At 37.8% G+C, this 19,541-nt stretch overlaps 1 protein-coding gene across 1 annotated transcript in view; it reads right to left on the bottom strand.

Annotated features, from left to right (window-relative positions):
• Positions 1-18,927, bottom strand: part of KIAA1586 (KIAA1586 ortholog) — a 31,301-nt gene extending 12,374 nt beyond the window's left edge. Inside the window, 5 exon segments of the mRNA XM_069541135.1 lie at positions 18-987; positions 14,250-14,532; positions 15,860-15,940; positions 18,204-18,287; positions 18,807-18,927. Coding sequence (XP_069397236.1) covers positions 980-987; positions 14,250-14,532; positions 15,860-15,940; positions 18,204-18,287; positions 18,807-18,827 — 477 coding nt within the window. The 5' untranslated portion in view covers positions 18,828-18,927 and the 3' untranslated portion in view covers positions 18-979.
• Positions 18,928-19,541: the final 614 nt, after the last annotated feature.

The raw sequence follows: 19,541 nt of genomic DNA, 5'->3' as shown, positions 1-19,541 counted from the left end.
GTCCAGCAAAAACATACCCCCTGAGGTGCAGGGCTCATCTGGAAGAGCAGGGGCTCTGTCCTCTGTCTGCTGTGCTGGTGAAGGACCTGGGGATGCAGGACCAGTGACAAGTCCTCTCCGACTGAGCCTGGGTCAGACGACAGAGGAAGCAGGGCTACACAAAACATTCCTCAGAAGAGCCACAGCAGCCAGAGTCAGTGGTCTCTGTGAAGCAAAGAGGGCCCCTCCTATCATCCACAAACCCAGATGCAAATAGCTGAGCTGGGAAAAACCAAGTCATTAAGAAACAAGTGTTCATGAAAGGCTATGGCACAGCATCGGTCAGTGATTTTATAAGAAAAAATGTGGGAAAGAGCTGCAAAATTGTCAAACGCAAGAAAGCCATTCACAGAAAAACATTGCCATAGAACAGATGAAAACACTGAGTGCACATTCCAGCACAGGGTAGAACTCTCTGTGAGACTGTCATCTCCACGGAGGACGCAGAACACAGGGCAGGAACTCAGATGTTAATAAATTTTTCTTTGGCACTTTTGTTGCACTAACTATAGACTTAGGAAGTCCTTTTCCTTTAGAGAACATAAAAATATCCACCAGTTTACTTTTCTGTTATGGCTTCACTTTTAGCTCTTTACTCCATCTTTAATTTTTTTCTGGAATTTGGTTTGAGGCAGGAATAGACTTAAATTTTTTCAGTATACCTATTTTATTTTGGGATGGGGAAATGCGTATTTCCAAGAAACGATATTGCATGCTCATGGGCCTGCTAGAAATTCTCTGGTTTGATGCGTCACTTGTACTGAGGGTGGAATCTACTTGCAGCTTCTTCACGAGTTTGTGCTCCGATCAGCACAGCCCAGCGATGTCATGGGTGTCTCCCAGCCTGTCACTGCACCTGTCCTTGTGCTCACTGCCAGGGAGGCTGCAGAGTCTCCAACAAGATCCAACGTTAAGACTTACAACTGAAGGTGCTTTTGTTTCAGGTAACTGTAAAACCCATAAAAAGCAAATTTAAAAAAACAGGGCAAATTTATGGCAGTTTTATAATACTTTTAATAGTTACATGTTATTTTTATACCTATTTTTATATTAGTAGATATCTACTATATCTACTTTTGCTCAAAAATGCAAATTATTAGTAACTATTATTCATGAGGAGAATTGAGAACTGTATAATTTATTCAGAGGAATTCCACCATAGAAACTAAAGTATTTTAGATATATTTTTATCTCAAGTGACATTAAAAAAAAAGTATTACAGAAGTTTTAAAACACAAAGTAAAATGAACCCCTAGTACACCCATACATAACCATCATCTTTAAAAAGTTATCAACTATTCTGTCATTCTTCAAGTCACATTTATTGATTGCTTGTTAAGTTTCTGGAAAATGTCCAAGCCTCCCTTACCTCATTTAAAGCTAACAAACCCAACGAACGAGGTTGTGGCAGAATTAGTGTGAAGCTAACAGTTTACTTGCATTGGATACCTTCCAACAAAGGGGCCCTAGAAATATGTTCACATGGTTATGTTTTTGTAAAATTTGCAAAAATCACACATTTTAACCATTAAGAGCGCTGTCTCTTTCCACTTCAACTGCTCCTTTGTGCCTTCTCCTGCTCCTCCACAAAGTGGCAGTGAGCACTTCTAAGATTTTATTAAGGGTTGACTGGGATATACTTTTGTGTTTTGTAATCTCTTCCATGTGTAATTAATTACGTTATTGCTGGCCATCTCAGTTTGGGATGTCTTCTAGAAATACTCTGAATGTGGTCAACTTGAAGAATATTTAAGAGCACTCACTCTGTAGAAAATTTAAAATGCACCAAAATCTTACAGCTCAGATTTCAAAGAAACTCAATAGAAGTTTCCTCAAATTTGACAACAATCAAAAAAAATTACACTGTATTACTAACAAACGGTTGAGAATTTGAAAGAAACCTCTGTAAACTATCAAAAATAAAAAGCAAATTTCCATCAACTATGTTAAAAGATACTCAAAATGAGCTTCCTATTACTCCTATTACTATAGAAGAGTATATTACAAAGTTGTCAAATGAAAAGACAATATGTATGCTTATCTTGGCCTAAATAATATTTCAAATTGCATCTAATACTGTATTCATAGTTTTGTGGGGGTTTTCTTAAACAGCTTGCCAAATTCAATAAGCAATAAGCCCCACAAAACCTGGAACCATTTATGAGGTTAGTATATTATCCTTGTTGAAAGATCAGTTCTTCAAGGTCATGTAGATATTAAAAGGCAGAACATGACTTAAAATCACAGTTTCAATAGTAGTAAATACAAAAAACGATATGGCTAAGTGTTGGTTATCTGTTCATGACTCTGTGATTATGGCAATTCATTTAACCTCTTGGAACTTCAGTTTTGCTGTGTACAAAAAAGAGATCCTATTAGATCATCTTTAAGTCGTCCCTTCAAGACTAGACCAATGACAGCTACCTTGAACTCAGTACTGGGTGGAGGACACAGTCTATCACAGGGCATGGGGCATGGGTTGCTAGGCTCTTGGACACGTTAAAATTTGTAGAAATTTGGTGATTTTTTGGTTTATATTCTTTCCTAATAATGACTATAGGAAAACAGCCAGCCCCACCCCCCCACCAAAAGGAATATATAGGGGTAAAGAAGTGTAATTACACTTAGGGTTCTGTTGAGTTAACCAGCCTAGAAGAGAAAAAAATACAGCCGTATACTACTGGGCAGTGCTGTATTTGACTAACTCATGAAGTATGTCTAGATGAGGGTTTTTTCTTTTTTAATTGAATTTATTTTTGAGATAATTTAGATTCACATGCAGTTGTAAGGATTTCAATACCCAGAGACACCATGTATCTTCTTCTCAGTGTTCCCTTGGTGAATCTTGCAAAACTATAGTACAATATCACAACCAGGATACTGAGTGACAGTCAAGATACAGAATATTTCCATCACCACAGATCCCTACCACTGTCCTTTTACAGTCACACTCACTTCCCTGACATCCTCACCACCTCCTTAACCTCCTTAACTCCTTAATCTTAAGAATTTTGTCATTTCAAGAATGTTATACAAATGGAATCCTACGATACGATACGTAATCCTCTGAGATTGACTTCTGTCGCTCAGAATTAAGTTGTTTTAAATAACAAAAATCTGTTCCTCCTTACTGCTGAGTAGTACTCTATGCTCTGGAAGCACCACAGCACTCTTGTGCATGTGGATGTTTGGTGGTTTCAGCACCATCTGTTGAAAAGACTACCCTTTCTTTGTTGAATTGCTTTTGCTCCTGTCAAAGGTCAGCTGATTGTATGTTTGTGGATCCATTTCTGGGTCCTGTGTTCTGTTCCATTATCTATTTGCCCACTCTGTCACTACCAAACTGTCATTTTTGGTGAGTCATGAAGCTGGGTAGTCACTCCTCCAACTTTGCTCTTTTTCTTCAATACGGTGTTGGCTATTCTGGGTCTTTGCTTTGCCATATAAACTTTAGAATCAGTTTGTTGATATCCACAAAGTAACCTGCTAGAATTCTCATCTGGATTACACTGAATCTACAAATCAAACTGGAAGAACTGATATCTTAACAATATTGAGTCTTGCTATCCATGAACCCAGAATATCTCTCTACTTACTTAGATCTTCTTGGATTTCTTTCTTCAGAATTTTAGTTCTCCTCATACATTTCTGTACACAATTTTTCCTTACATATATATTTCCTAACACATATATTCCCTTACACATATTTTGTTGGATTTATACCTAAATATTTCTTGTAGAAAACACACAGTTGGTTCTTACTTTTTTTAATCTACTCGACAATCTCTTTTAATTAGTATATTTTGACCATTCACATTTAAAGCGACTATTGGGGGAATTCACTGGTGGTCCAGTGGTTAGGACCCTGTCCTCCCACTGCAGGGGGCCCAGGTTCAATCCCTGATTGGGGAACTAGGATCCTGCAAGCCGTGTGGTGTGGCCAAAAATAAAAATAAAGTGACTATTGGTATAGACAGATTAACATATACTACATTTGTAACTTTTCTACATGTTACCTTGTTCTTCCTTCTTTTTTTTGTTTTTTAAAAAAATATTTATTTCATTTATTTTTTTGGCTGCGTTGGGTCTTCGTTGCAGCACGCAGGCTTCTCTCTAGTTGAAGTGTGCAGGCTTTCTCTCTCTAGTTGTGGTGCAGGCTCCAAAGCACGTGGGCTCTGTAGTCTGCGGCTCGTGGGCTCTCTCGTTGAGGCGGGCGAGCTCAGTAGTTGTGACGTGTGGGCTTAGCTGCCCCACAGCACAAGGGATCTTAGTTCCCCAACCAGATATCAAAACTGTGTCCCAGTCACTGGAAGGCAGATTCTTTATCACTGGACCACCAGGAAGTCCCCTTTTTTTTGTTTTTGCTTTTGTTTTTGTTTTCCAATCTTTTCTCCCTTCTCTGGTTTTAATTGAGCATTTTATCTTCTTTATCTTCTTAGCATATCAATTATACTTTAAAAATTTTTTAAATTTTATCTTCTTAGCATATCAATTATACTTTAAAAATTTTTTAAAAATATTTTAGTGGTTTCTCTTAGTGTTTGCAACATATATTTACAACAAATCTAAGTCCACTTTCAAACAACACAATACTGCTTCATGCTTACCCTTTTTACTTACTATATTTTCTTCCTTCCTGATGTTCCCAGATTCCTCCTTTAATCGTTTGTTTACAGAACTTCCCTTAAATGTTCATTTTAGCATTGGTCTGTTGATGACAAATTTCCTTAGTTTTCCTTCACCTGAGAATGTTTTGATTTCTCCTTCATTCCTGAAAGATATTTTCACCAGATAATCTATGTTGACAGTTCTGTCAGTATTTGAAAAATGTTGTGCCTCTTTCTGGCCTCTTCTATTTTTCTCTATATGTAAGGTGCCTTTCTTCCTCAGTGCTGTCAAGACTTCTGTCTTTAGTTTTACAAAATCTGACTTTGTAACTGGTGTGTATTTCTTAAATACACTCAGCTTCTTGAATTGAGATTTGTCTTTGCTCAATGGGGAAAGTTTTCAGACAATGTATCTTACTTTTCTAGCCCTGCCCTCCTCCTTTCCTTCTGGTTCTCTGATGACATGAATATTAGCTTCTTTGTTATAGTCCCACAGGTACCTGTGGCTGGATTCTTTTTTGCCCCAGTCTATTTCCTCTCTTGTTCAGATTGTGTAATTTCTATTGTTTACCTTCAACTTCACTGATTCCTTCCTCTGTCCCATCCATTCCTCTCTTGAGCCAATCCATTAAGTTTTTTATTTTGGTTATTGTATTTTTCATTACTAAAATTTCCATTTGGTTCTTTATATCTTCTACTTCTTTGCTGAGACTTCCTCTTTTTTGTGCGGAGACATTCTATGTTTTCATTCATTTCAAAAACACGTCTTAATTTCTTGTTGAAGCTTTAAAATCTGTGTCAGATAATTCTAGCATCTATGGCAGCTCAGTGTTGGTATCTATTGTCTTTTTCACTCAAGATATTCCTGGTTCTAGGAATGACATGTGACTTTTTATTGAAACAGACATAGACATATTGGTTATTATATTATGAGACTCTAGATCACAAACTTTCTGCTTCAGTTGGTTTCCGCTGACACCACTTTAGGAGCAGAAAGGGGGATGTTGTTTGTTGCCTGGTTACTACCAGGTAGTAAAGAAGTCCAAGCTCCCTAGTTAGTTTCTGTTAATACCTGAAGTTGGGGGAAGGGGCTCCTTAATGCTGAGCAAAGGTAAACGTCATGACTCTCCATTAGGCCTCCTCTGACATCAGCCCAGTGGGATGGGATTCAGGTCAGTGGTACTTCATTATAAGCTGGCAAAGGTGGAAGTCCAGGCTCCCCACTTGGCCTTTGGTGGTTTGGGTGAAGCTGCAGTGTTCTCTGTGGTATTTGGCTGAAGCAGAGAGGTTATTGTGTAAAATAATATGTTTTCTGTCTTGCTAACCTGCCCCTCCCTGATCTTTTGAAGAGAAGACAGGCTTTTTGCAGGGCTTTCTTGTCTGCATCCATTGGCATTTCCAGGTTGCTAGCTTCTTCAGCTCCAAGCCTGGGATATGAGGCAAATAGAAAACTCAGGGAACTCACCATTCTATCATTCTGTGAGTTCTAACGTTCATAGCTGGTCTGCCTTCTCTCCATCTTTCAGTCTTCTTATGTTTATAAACAATGTTCAGGGTTTCCAGTACATAGCAGGAGGAATCCCAAAGTACATTCCCCACCCATTTACCCTCAACTTTTGATTTTATATCTATCTCCTCTAGACACACATTATTGGGTCTTGCTATTTATTCATTTTGGTTCATCTCTGCCTTATTAACTGGTGTGTTTAGACCATTATTTATTTTTTTTATAAATTTATTTATTTTTGGTTGCGTTGGGTCTTCGTTGCCACGTGTGGGCTTTCTCTAGTTGTGGCGACCGGGGCTACTCTTCATTGTGGTGTGAGGGCTTTCCATTGCAGTGGCTTCTTGTGTTTCGGAGCACAGGCTCTAGGTGTGCGGGCCTCAGTAGTTGTGGCACGTGGGCTCAGCAGCTGTGGCTCACAGGCTCTAGAATGCAAGCTCAGCAGTTGCGGCACACAGGCTTAGTTGCTCTGTGGCATAAGGGATCCTCCCGGACCAGGGCTCAAACCCGTGTCCCATGCATTGGCAGGCAGATTCCTAACCACTGCACCACCAGGGAAGTCCAGACCATTATTATTTAATGTAATTATTGCTATGGCTATATTTAAACATAATTGTAAGTTTTGTTTGTACTCACTGTTTTGTTCTTCTGTACCTTTTCCTGCCTTTTAAAAAAACATTTAAACATTTTTAAAACTTCCATTTTATTTATATTTTTTAGTTATACAATCTTTTCTTTTTATGTAGTTAATATTGTACCACTTCATGTAATACATAGAAACTTTGCAACCATATACTTCACTATACCTAACCCCTACTATTTTATGCTCTAGTTCAGCGGTCCCCAACCTTTTTGGCACCAGGAACCGGTTTTGTGGAAAACAATTTTTCCACGTTGGCGGGGGGGGGGGGGGGGAGGGGGGGTGTATTGTGTGTGTGTTGGGGGGTGGTTCAGGCGGTAATGCAAGCAATGGGGAGTGGCAAATGAAGCTTTGCTCGCTCACCCGCCGCTCACGTCCTGCTGTGCGGCCCAGTTCATAACAGGCTACGGACCAGTATCAGTCCATGGCCCAGGGGTTGGGGACCCCTGCTCTACTTGTCATGTGTCTAGTACAAATGACAAAATAATGTTACAACTTTTGCTTTCTTTTAAAGAAATCAACAAGAAAAAATGGTATTTTATATTTGCCTATTTAACCATTCCCATGCTTTTTGGTCAAATCGGCACCACTTCTCAAAACTTGAGGATTACCAAAGTGCACCATTTTCCTCTAATGTGGATGAATATAAATTTTATATTAAGACTGTTCCTCACCTTCCTCATTAACTCATGACAAGTAAAGAAATATCACTTGGCACCAACATGCTTGTAAATTAAAACACAAACTTAAGCAATAAACCAGGTAGCAGTACTGATTATAAGGTAAGTTGGTTATAAGATGTTTTTGTTTTTCACACTAGCAATTGCAATTTTTAAAAAATGCTTAATATAAAAATCTTGTTGAAAATACTCTGTCCAAACCCTGAAATCTCTACAATATTAAAAAAACAGGAAATATTTTCAACTCATTTTTAAGAGTACCTCAATTTCTCTTCAAAGTAAACATGAAAGGTTATATAAGGCGTAACTATATACCTGAAATTTAAAACAAAAGAGTATCTTATTTCCCTTAGAAGTTCACTGGCAAATAGGAAAATTTGGAGATGTAAACGATTCATAAAAATGAACTGATATGGGCTTCCCCGGTGGCGCAGTGGTTGGGAGTCCGCCTGCCGATGCAGGGGACACGGGTTCGTGCCCCGGTTCAGGAGGATCCCACATGCCGCAGAGCGGCTGGGCCCGTGAGCCATGGCCACTGAGCCTGCGCGTCCGGAGCCTGTGCTCTGCAACGGGAGAGGCCACAGCAGTGAGAGGCCTGTGTACCACAAAAAAAAAAAAAAAAAAGAACTGATATGTAGGAAATGTCCAACACTATGCAAGCATTTACTGAGCTTCTACTATGTGCTAGTCATTGCTAATAACCAGGGTTATAGACTCTTTTCAAGAAACTCACTACCTAGTAGGGGAAAATGACAAAAAAAATGAACTCTTACTATAAGGAAACCAGAAAGGTTGAACTTTACTCTCTTGAAGAAAGTGGGGAACTAGTGAAGGATTTTCAGTAGGGGAGAAAAATGGTAAACCTCACAGACTGGCTAAACTACCATCCACTCCCCTTGCCCGCCTTGCTTACCTTTATTACAGAAGCTAGGAAAGGTAAAAATTCACATTCCAAGCCTCTACTGCAATGAGGGATGGCCACATTGATACAGTTCTTGCCAGTGAAATGCAAATCTACTTGAAAAGCCTTCTGGCAAACCTTTTGATTTTTTGATATCCAGGGCTTGTTCCAACCCTTGCCTTCTTGCCTTAAATCCAGCATGTGTAAAACTGTGCCAGTCATGCTATAACCCTAACGGAAAGGCCAAAATCATCCCAGGTAACATAGCAATGATACCACTGAGCTACTCAAGCAAAGCCTGAAGCCATCTCCAGATTTCTTGTTATTCAAAATGATAAGTCCATTCAAGTGATTTAGTTGGGTTTTCTGTCATGAGTCTGAATGTCTTCTTGACCAATAAAAGTTATAAGAATAAATGTGTATTTCAGAATAGCCATTCCTGAGTTACTGTGGAGGATGGATTAGGAAGGGACAAGAATGAAGGTAGTGAGACTTGTTATTAAGTTATTATTGTACTCTAAGCAAGAGAAACAAGGGCAGTGATGATAGCGAGGAAAATATAGATTCAGAGATATTTAAAAGGTGAGAGAGAAAAGGCAAGATAAAGAAAAGGTTTCAAATATCTTCTAAGTTTCAAGTTTGAGAAACTAGGTGGATAGTCATGCCATTCTCCAAAACACATATGGTGAGGCATAAGTTCAGCTTTGGACATATTCAGCTTGGATACCTATGGGACAACACGTGAAAATGATAAGGCATTTGACTATGGATCTTGAAGTCAAGAGTGAGGTCTGGATTAGAGAAACCCAGATTTGAGAGTACCATCAGATACAGAGTACTGTCCAACAGAATTATAATGTAATTCTAATTACATATGTAATTCTAAAGTTAAAATAAATAGATGGATTTAATTTTAATATTTTATTTAACTCAGTTTTTCCAAAATATTATTTCAACATGTTATCAATATAGTTATTAATGGGGATGATTTACATGCTAAGTCTTTAAAATCTGATGTGTATTTTATACTTAAAGCTCATCTCAATTAATCTGAATGCCTTTTTCATCACAAATACTTGATCTATACATAAATTTCATAAAACTTACAGTTGAAAAAAGTAGATTCACATACCCATACTGTTCCAAACACATTTAAGTTTGCCAGTACCTGAAAGAAAATTTTTCCTTTACTTTTTAAATCCACACTGGAAAAATCCTGTTTATCTGTTTTAAAAAAATTGATTTGCCTTCAGAGCAAAAGCACAGCAGTTTGAAAACTACATTTGTCCAAGTTAAGTAAATTCAATAAATCTTGTGTCAGCTCAGTATTGCTAACACTGAACTCAGAGTTACTGAGTAAATTGAAAAGCAACTCTAAACTTATCAATAAGTAACATTTTTCAAATTTTTCTTGTAGTTTTTGTAGTAAATTTACCTGTCAAAAACAGTTAAAATCTTATGCATACCAATTCATATTAGAAAAATGTGTAAAGTTATTCTGACTTTTATTTTTTAAAGTTTCAATTTCAAAATAAATTCTAGAGGCTTCCCTAGTGGCGCAGTTGTTAAGAATCCGTCTGCCAATGCAGGGAACACGGGTTGGAGCCCTGGTCCAAGAAGATCCCATGTGCCGCAGAGCAACAAAGCCCACGTGCCTAGAGCCCGTGCTCCCCAACAAGAGAAGCCACCGCAATGAGAAGCCCACGCACTGCAATGAAGATCAAATGCAGCCAAAGATAAATAAATATTTAAAAATTTTTTAAATAAATAAATAAATTCTAGTACTTGTCTAGGTAGCACAAGTAGGCTTTTTCCCTTACTTGGAGCTTCAAATTTAGATCATTCATATTCTGTTTAATACTGAGCAGAAAACAAACGGCCCAATTTTCTCTTTGATTATTTAAATATTTGGCTAGCATTTCTGTTGTTGCAAGAACATCTTGAACTGGTGTTAACGGTAAAGTTTTGTAGAACTTTTCCACAATTCAACCAACTGGCAGAGTACACAAATCACTAAATTCATTGTCTTTTCATTTGTTCAGCAATCCTGTAAGCTGATGTTGACTCATAGCACTTAACACGTAACAACTGTACCCATGACAGCATCATAGAGATCATTTCAGAAAACTGAGCACAAGTACTCTCAAACTGTACCACACAGTGGAATGAAGAAATAGGGGAAACACCAAGCTCATTTAAAAATTCCAGTGAAATCTGACTTTTGACCTAACCTAGCTGGAATGCCATTTATTGTGACAAGAAGTACTTTTTTCTCATCTAGATGAAACTCTTTTGATAATTTAAAGATTAAAATATAGCTATACAGGTCATGAATTGAAATTATTTCTTTGTAAATTTTTAAGTCCTATGAGACAAAACGCAATCCAAGTATTACTTGGACAGCACATTTTCTATTACATAACTCATCTAAAGCTAAAGAAAAGTACTTGTAATTTTTCAGATTTTGAATCAATTAATCTTTAATATTGTTAAAAGTTCCTGTATTCTACAAGCAACATTTGGTGACAACTGAAGACTCTGTACTTTTTTTATAAGATGTTTTTAGGCTTTAACTCATAAATTTCTAACAATTTCTATAACTGAAATAATGAACTTTACTCTCCATCTATCTAAAGCTAATTCTTTTTCATGCAAGAATCCAAGCTGTTTTATATCTGGCCAAACTTAACAAACTCAATCCTTTTAAAAGTTGTTCAAAAAAATTCTGTTGGACATTTCATTGTGATTTCAGGCGACTAAATTTCAATTCTTTTTTGACTTTTGAAAGGTAACTTCATTCACCCATTCATTATGCATTTGCTGGAACTGTCTCAATATTGTTACTTTACTGTCTTATTTTTTGTTAAATTATAGCTTGTTTTTCTCTGCCACAACAAACTGCAATCCTCATTCACTGTGAAATCTGCAACATACCTTCTTCCAGTCTTTGTTTACTGTCCCAGTTGTAGGACTAGCTTCTGCAGTTCTACTTGCTGCTTTTTCAGTATGCCTTCATTTTAAAATTTAAAGTTCGTTCATATTCATGTCTAAACTAGAAAAATAGTAAGTAAAACAAGTATATCAATTATCAACTATGATTTACAGAAGTAATCACTGTAATTCCTGTTGTCAGCATAAAATATTCAGATAAATACACTATGTTACATTGATTCATAGTAAAAAATAATTTACATTGAATCCAACACCAACTCAATCAGTGATGTTTATATATAATACCAGACATAGCACATGGAGTCTGACAAGCACATTCCAACAATCACACCTTAAGCAAGATAACAAAATTAAATGTATTTTTTAAAAAAACAAATAAGTTGAGTTCAACAAAAATATTTCACACTGCTTTAGTTTTTATGTTTAATTAAAATTAATTTAAAAATCTACTTTCTTAGTCCTACTGAACTCATTTCAAATGCTTAATAGCCACATGGTCCTAGTGGTTACCATATTAGATAGTGCAGATCTGGAAATGAGAAAGGCAAAAGTCACAAGGCTTGCAGTTTTTATTCCATTTCTCTTTTATTTGATATAACTTCCAGGGCTCAGAAGTTATTTGGGTTATATTACTCTTTCGTATCCTCACAAAAAAATAAAACAAAGCAAAAATGGAATTGTTGGATGTTCTGTATAGGATTCCCTGAAATATGTATTTGGCTCACTCTAGCAGACATGGACCAACCTCTAAAAACCCATTGCTCCTAAAAACAATCAACTTTATCTCTTTGGAGAATGCCTTTTAAACAGCAACGTGCTGAATAATGTTTAACAACTGGCTTTTGAAATAAAAATGTATGCATTTAAAAGATGTGCAGCATACAATTTACAAATGATAAAATCATATACAATACTCTTTTCTCTTTGGCCGCACCACACGGCTTGCAGGACCTTAGTTCCTTGACCAGGCATTGAACCCAGGCCACGGCAGTGAAAGCGCCAAGACCTAACCAGGGAATTCCCACACAATACTCTTTCTTGTACGTTCCATATAGCCAACTGATTCTCATAGACTTTTGTTGACTTTTGTCAAACTCTTGTATCTGTAGCTAATCTGTGATTGCAATTTGACCAGGATTTTACAAAGGGAGTTGCATCCCAAACAGCTAACTCTTTTCCCAACAAACTTATAGTCATTAAATCTGATATATGACCTACTGTTAAACTATTTCTCACCCTTGTACAAATTATGTTCATTAAACTGAAACCTCTTTCAGCTTCAGCACTATTGACTGCAATGGTGCTATCTTTTAGCTTTTTGTACGGTTGTAGGAATTGAAACATTGTTTGACTTTACATTATTATTTACAAATTCCTGAAAATCATTCAAATCAACTTCGAATTTTAAAATTTCACACAAATGAAATAATTTTTTTTCACCAGTTATCCATGGTGAAGTTATTTCTTCATAAGGCCATGTAGAAGGTTCTAGCAAATCAAAATAATTAAAAATACTTTCATCATGGTTCCTGTCAGATAAAAGACGTAAGTTCATGTGTTGAATTATATTTTCTAGTAACATGTTCCTAGGAAGGGCATTAAATTTATTATTTTTATTAAATGGAATATCTTTAAACTTATCTGACTTAATCAAACCTTCAATTTGAGATTCATGCTTTCCAGCACCAATTTTTAAATTTTCCAAGGCTTTTATGGTACGTTTGATCAATTTTTGTGCTTTCTGAATGTTAGCTGAGCTTGACTGTAATGCAGTTGAAAGTAGTGAAAATTCTTCAAGAATGTCAATCATTAAAGCAAGGTCTTGCAAGAAATTAATGTTAGCTAATCTCTTTGCCAAACCAGAATGAAAATGAGAAAAATGCATATATAATACAGGATATGCACGCCATACAGCAGTAGCAGCTTGTAAACTACATGCCGCCCATTTTGGTCCCATTATCCGGCCAATTTTAACAATTTCAGTTTCAAGATCTTTAGCTACATTTTCTAAAAGCTTGTTTAGATTTTTATTAGATTGATGATAATTAGAATAAATTTTATGGAGAAATATTTTTAAATGATTCACCTGTTTTATTTCAGATATTGAATCATCAAGGGACAAGTGCAATCGATGGTTTAAAACAGTTCCAAATAATGATTTCAGGAAAATTTTCTAACAACTTTGTAGCTACTCCAGACTTTCTTCCCAGCACTGTATTAGCACCATCAGAACAAAATGCAATTAAATTTGCTTTCAAATATTCATTAGTGAAACCACAATCATTTAAAGTACTCAATAATGTATTGAAAATACACTCTGCTGTGGTTGACACCAATTCTTTCAAAGCAACAAATAACATAGCGGGTGCAGGAACCGATTGAACTGTGCACTGGAGATAAATCACGAAGGTCCTTTTCTTTGAAACTGTGGATGCCTCATCAATTACAATACAGATTTTGGCATTTTCTTCTATAATATTCTTAAATATCGTCATCTTCATTTCTTTTGCAATATGCTTTGCTATTCTTGTTGCACTGTATCGTGTATTTAAACAACTGACCTCTCCATTTTTCTCTTGTAATTCCATTGCCCCTTCAATATCAGATAAAGGTCTATTATGTTTTATTAAACTATAAACAGTATTGAAAACTTTCACAGTAGCATGAATATTTTTATTACTTTGTTTATGCACTAAATTAGAAACTGAGTCATTAATTGATTCCTTTAACAAATCCTGAATTTTACCATGGGCTTTAGAAACATCATGTTCCCTAATTTTTTTTCGCAGGGAAGCTTGTCTAGTAGTTTTATTACTGCCATTAGGGGTTACTAAATATGCAATCCACTCCTTGGACACAGGGACATGCTTTACTGCTTTCAATCCCAAATGCTGAACTGTTGAGCAATCCTTACATCCTAATTTACCTTCTTTTATTTCAAGCCATTTGTACTGTTCTGTAAACATAAATGCTTGTTTTTCATTCCAACAATCTGAAAGCACAAGATTATCCATTTCTTCCTTTGATGAACATGATGGCTTTTCTTCAATGATTGGTTGTTCAACATATTTGAAATTTGATTCCTTAGACTTAGACAATCCACAATAGTTTTTGTTCCTATTGTTACTTTCTGTGCCTGTTTTCACTTTCTTCACATTTAAAAAATGCAATAAATCACCCTGTCGTTTTGGCATTTTAGGGAACAAAATCTGAAAAATAATTTTACATATGTAAGTAAAAGTCACGATAACACTTTTAGGGTTAATGTAAAAACTTCTGTTAATGATTTCTTTATATAATTTTAGAAATTATTTTTAAACTAGAATACTTACCTTGATTTTCAGTTTATAGCTATAACTTCAATATGACTTGCTATTTCTTGAAAAATGCACTATCACTTTTTTAAATTCTATAGCCAATAATAAGGTCACAAAATCTGACTGAACTTTTGATGATCACCCAATTCAACAGAAAAGTTGCTCATATGATTTACAAGTATAGTTCTAGTGTGAAGAGTGGTTGATACTTTCATTTACATTATTAAGAAAAATGTAAAAAAAGATGTATATCAGAACTCCACTCATTCATCAATGATAACATCAACATCTTTGTTGACTCAATGAAGAGTTTTCAAATACTGCAAGATTTCCTCAATGTTTTGTATAGCATAGAGCCTAGTAGTTAGAGACATGTTTTTAGGCTTAATCTGCATTAACATTTCATCCATCACTTCCTTCAGTTTAGACAATCAACAAATAATAAATCACGCCCTGCTCTGTACAATCGTTTGCCAATTACCTTGCTGTAAACACTTCCATCTTCCTTCAGGAGCACATTGTTATACCATATTCCTACCACACAGTACAACAGATGTAAATAACCTCAAGTGTGTAGATATTAGGGTATGAAGAGTTTTGAGCATCTATTACCTTAAACATGATAATCTATTTACCTTTAAGTTTTTATATACTTCAATTTTTAAATTGATGTATAGTTGATTTACAACGTTATGTTAGTTTCTGGTGTACAGCAAAGTGATTCAGTTATATATATTCTTTTTCACATTCTTTTCCATTATAGGTTATTACAAAATACAGTAGGACCTTGTTGTTTATCCACTTCATATACAGTAGTTTGTATCTGCAAATTCCTAACTCCTAATTCATCCCTCCCCTATCTTTCCCCTTCGGTAACCATAAATTTGTTTTCTATATCTGTGAGTCTGTTTCTGTTTTGTAAATAAGTCCATTTGTATCATATTTTAGATTCCATATATAAGTGGTATCATATGGTGTTTGTCTTTCTCCTTCTGACTTACTTCACTTAGTATGATAATCTCTAGGTCTATCCATGTTGCTGCAAATGGCATTATTTCATTCTTTCTTATGGCTGAGTTATACTTGAATTTTTAATAATGGCTATGTTTAACAATCAGCTCAAATTTAACAAACAATTCTTGCAAGCCAGTTCAAGCCACCTCCAGCACATACTGCACTTAATGACACAACTGAAGAAACACAAATATAATATACTTACATCACTATGATAGGTGCTACGCTCTTTATCATCACCACAGATCAGATCAATGTATTCAAGAACAGGTCTTGATGGTCCCTCCTAAAAAGGAAGTCAGCAAATTTACAAGTCATTAACAATCATTCAAACCAAATGTGCCTTTACAATCACTAGGGGTTTTTTGGTTGGAATTAGCAAGAATTCCTGTGAAGAGGTGGCCTCACCCGTGGTGCAAAATAATCAGAAACAGAACCAGCAGAGGTAAAGATTCAGAGAAGACCAATATGCAATGACGACAAAACCCAAAAAGAGCCTAAGAAACATAGTAATAAACACATCCTGATGGAACCCAGCATAGGATGGGGTGAGAGGAAGTAAATTCTGATCTGAATGTAGTTTAAAGGAGAATTAAATGATCATTTTTATGTGGCACCATTTAAATGCAACAGGAATATTTTTACTAGATTCTTTTCGTACTGCAATTCCACTCAGTGCATATAATTCATTTCTTATTGAGCTGTCAAATCTTCAATCCTCTAATTGTAAACAAGGCTATTTCTAAGAGGTTCTATCAAGCTGGATGTACACTACTCTGGATGCAAAGGTACAAAAAATTCTCTATATTTAAAATAAAATGTAAATTAAGATGTCTAAACCTCACCTTAACACAAGCTAATATTAATATTAACTCAGTCAGAATTTATAACATGATTATGCATTTAATCCTGAGAGTATGACACAAAATTACACCCATTTATTTCTCCAACCTTAATTTTGTAGAATCCTACTGTGTTTCTCAAAATAAGGCACACAAATCATAAACACTTGTGTCACGCCTAGCTAGAGCTGCACAAAACACCATCAAGGTCATCGTATCCTATTCATTGTCTTTATACCACGGTCAGGAAGAACCTAAATTATTTTTCCTAATGACCCCTGCAATCCTCTTTCCAAATGTTTTTCAGTACAAAAACAGACATCATGGCTCTTCAATTTCCACACCTACATCACTTACTCCTCACCACATGGGGAGGCAAAGTCAGCATACAATCCTTCTTGGTATCCCCAAATTTATAAAAGTTCAAGTGTCAAGAAAAAAGTACCACATGCACTATTGTGGCGAAGAATGTCAAGGAAATGATCTTGATCTTTTAAAGAATTTCTATATAACCCTACTAGAACATAAAAACAATGTTACCACAACCTTTAGGGAGGGAATTTTGTTTGATTTAAAAACAAGTCATTTGCAAGAGGAAGGAGATATGGGGATATATGTGTATGTATAGCTGATTCACTTTGTTATAAAGCAGAAACTAACACACCATTGTAAAGCAATTATACTCCAATAAAGATGTCAAAAAAAACTGAAAAAAAATATAAAAAAAAAACCAAGTCAATTACATGGTTGCCATAAACCTACAGTAACTAAGAAACACACAAAAATTAAACAGGCAAACCTTTAAAAAAGATTATACACCTTTAACAGCAAACCTCAACTAACTACAATATTCAAAAAGAGTCGTTCACAGTAGAAATATTCTCTAGCTAACTAAGATACTACTTTAAGCAGAGCCTTTGTAAAACTTTAACAGTGTGGGGTGGAAATTATCCTCAAATGTATCATAGCACCCCCTTCAGTTTTTGCAACCAATATTTTATAAAGTGTGTTCACAGCTTCATACACCCCTGCACCAACATGAAGATTCCTGGGCCCCACCTCCCATTTCTGATTCCATAGGTCTGGAGTGAGGCCCGGGAATCCACACACTTCTACTACTAATGCTTGAAAACTACTGTCCGAAGGAAATAAAAACAGAAAGATACAGGATGCTCCTGGTGATACGGGCCCTTCATTGTGAACCTCGCCTGCTGGACTGTGCTGTAACAGGATGAGCTCGGAGCTTAGTGAAGTCTTCAAGCCACCCGCCTTCACGTTATGGAGACACACAGGCTCAGAAGTTGAGTTCCTGCAGCCCTTCTGGTTTTCTACCTCATTCCTCATCACTAGCCGCCCCTTCTCCCTAACCTGTGTGCTATCTTTTAGAAGTTACTCTTGTCTCATTTCAAAACACTCTTAGGAGACCACAACCCTGCGTACATGAAAGGCTCTAAGTGCAGGGGGAGAGGCGAGATTCAGGGTACAACACGCACCGCAGGCCACAGGCTTTGTGATGCCTACTGGGGCTGCTCAGACACCTCTTCAGGCAAATTCCCTACTCCTATGCCCTACTCCACAGTGTACAGTCTCTATCAGACATTCACACACGTTTGCTGCATGAAGAACAAACAGGTGAGAGGTAATCACATCACGGCTTATCACGCATAGTCTCTGACTTGGAAAAACCCGAATATCGTCGCTACTTACACTAACAAACTGAATGTCATCTTCATTTTCCTCGGGTGTTTACTCGGACGCCTCAGGCCCAGCTGGAGGGACACATTCTATTATCTATAAAATAAGCCAAAACACGGTTATCTAGACAACCCCGCACTTACGGAAGATTTTTCCTAAGGGAACGAAGAACGAAAGCTCTCGCGGAGACCTAACGAAGCCCCAGCCTCCGCGAGCCCGAGCTCGCGTCCGTGGACCGCAGGGGCCCCTCCGCGTCCCTTCTCTCCGAGGAGCAGGGAGCACGCTTCCCCCAAGAGGCAGTCGGCCTCGGAATCCACGCCGCGCCCGCGCCGAGCAGCGGTCCCCGAGCCGGGCGGCCACTGTTGCTGCGGGGCCCTCTCCCCCAGGCCCACTAGGTCCCCAGGCCCCAGACTCTAGGCCCCAAACTCTAGGCCTCCAGACCCCCAGGCCCCTAGTCCGCCAGGCCCCAGATCCCAAGTCCCCCAGGCCCAGGCCCCCAGGCCTCCTAGGCCCCAGACCCCCTAAGCTCCCCAGGCCCCCTAAGCCCCCCAGACCCCAGGTACAGCCCAGCACCCCCCGGACTCTGCACAAGGCCGGGCCCAGCCCGCTACTCACCTCCGACCCTGGGTCTTCCATCTCCCCGCCGCCGCCTCCGCCACCGGCGGTAGAAAGGGCTGCAAACCGCTTCCCCTGAGCAGCGGCCCAGTAGGCCCGTGGGGCCTGGCCTCCCTCCCAGAGTTCCGGACACCCTCGCCCGCCGCGCGGGCCGCTGGGAAATGTAGTTCCGGCCGCGCCGAGACCGCTCCGCGCGCGGAGGGGCGCGGGACGACTGAGCTACTGCGCATGCGCTCCTCGAGAAGCTTCTGCTGCTCAAGTGGAGTCATTAGGTGACCTTTGTCTCCCAACTTCTGTTTTCTGTTTTAGAACAAAATTGTGGCTTATATAATAGCTCAATGGTGTTAAAATGCTTACTAGTGAAATCGTGACCAACCGTTTTCTTTAAAAAACACACGAACGATTGTGAACAGATAAAATGTGTGAAAACAGGTATTATCTGAGGACATGTAAAGCTTTTTCTCCTTTCCCCATCAGCCTAAGATCACCTGTAGTCCGACGAACCTGTATTCCCACAGAATCACCTTTATGATTCTGACCCTGGCCTGCAGTGAGCGAGGCCATACAGCGGAATAACCTCAGGAGACAAAGGAATGGAGTTATGAGATTTTAAGGAAGGGTTTACATAGGTGAAATGTCAGTGAAACTGTTCTGATAGGGTCAAAAGCAATTATAGGGCCGCGTGTAAAGAGTTCAACATTAGGTCTGGACTGCAAAGGTCTTGGTAACTTGGGA

This window comes from Delphinus delphis, chromosome 10 (assembly GCF_949987515.2).
Source record: "Delphinus delphis chromosome 10, mDelDel1.2, whole genome shotgun sequence".
Taxonomy (NCBI): Eukaryota; Metazoa; Chordata; class Mammalia; order Artiodactyla; family Delphinidae; genus Delphinus; species Delphinus delphis.
This window is presented reverse-complemented; position numbering and strand designations above follow the sequence as displayed.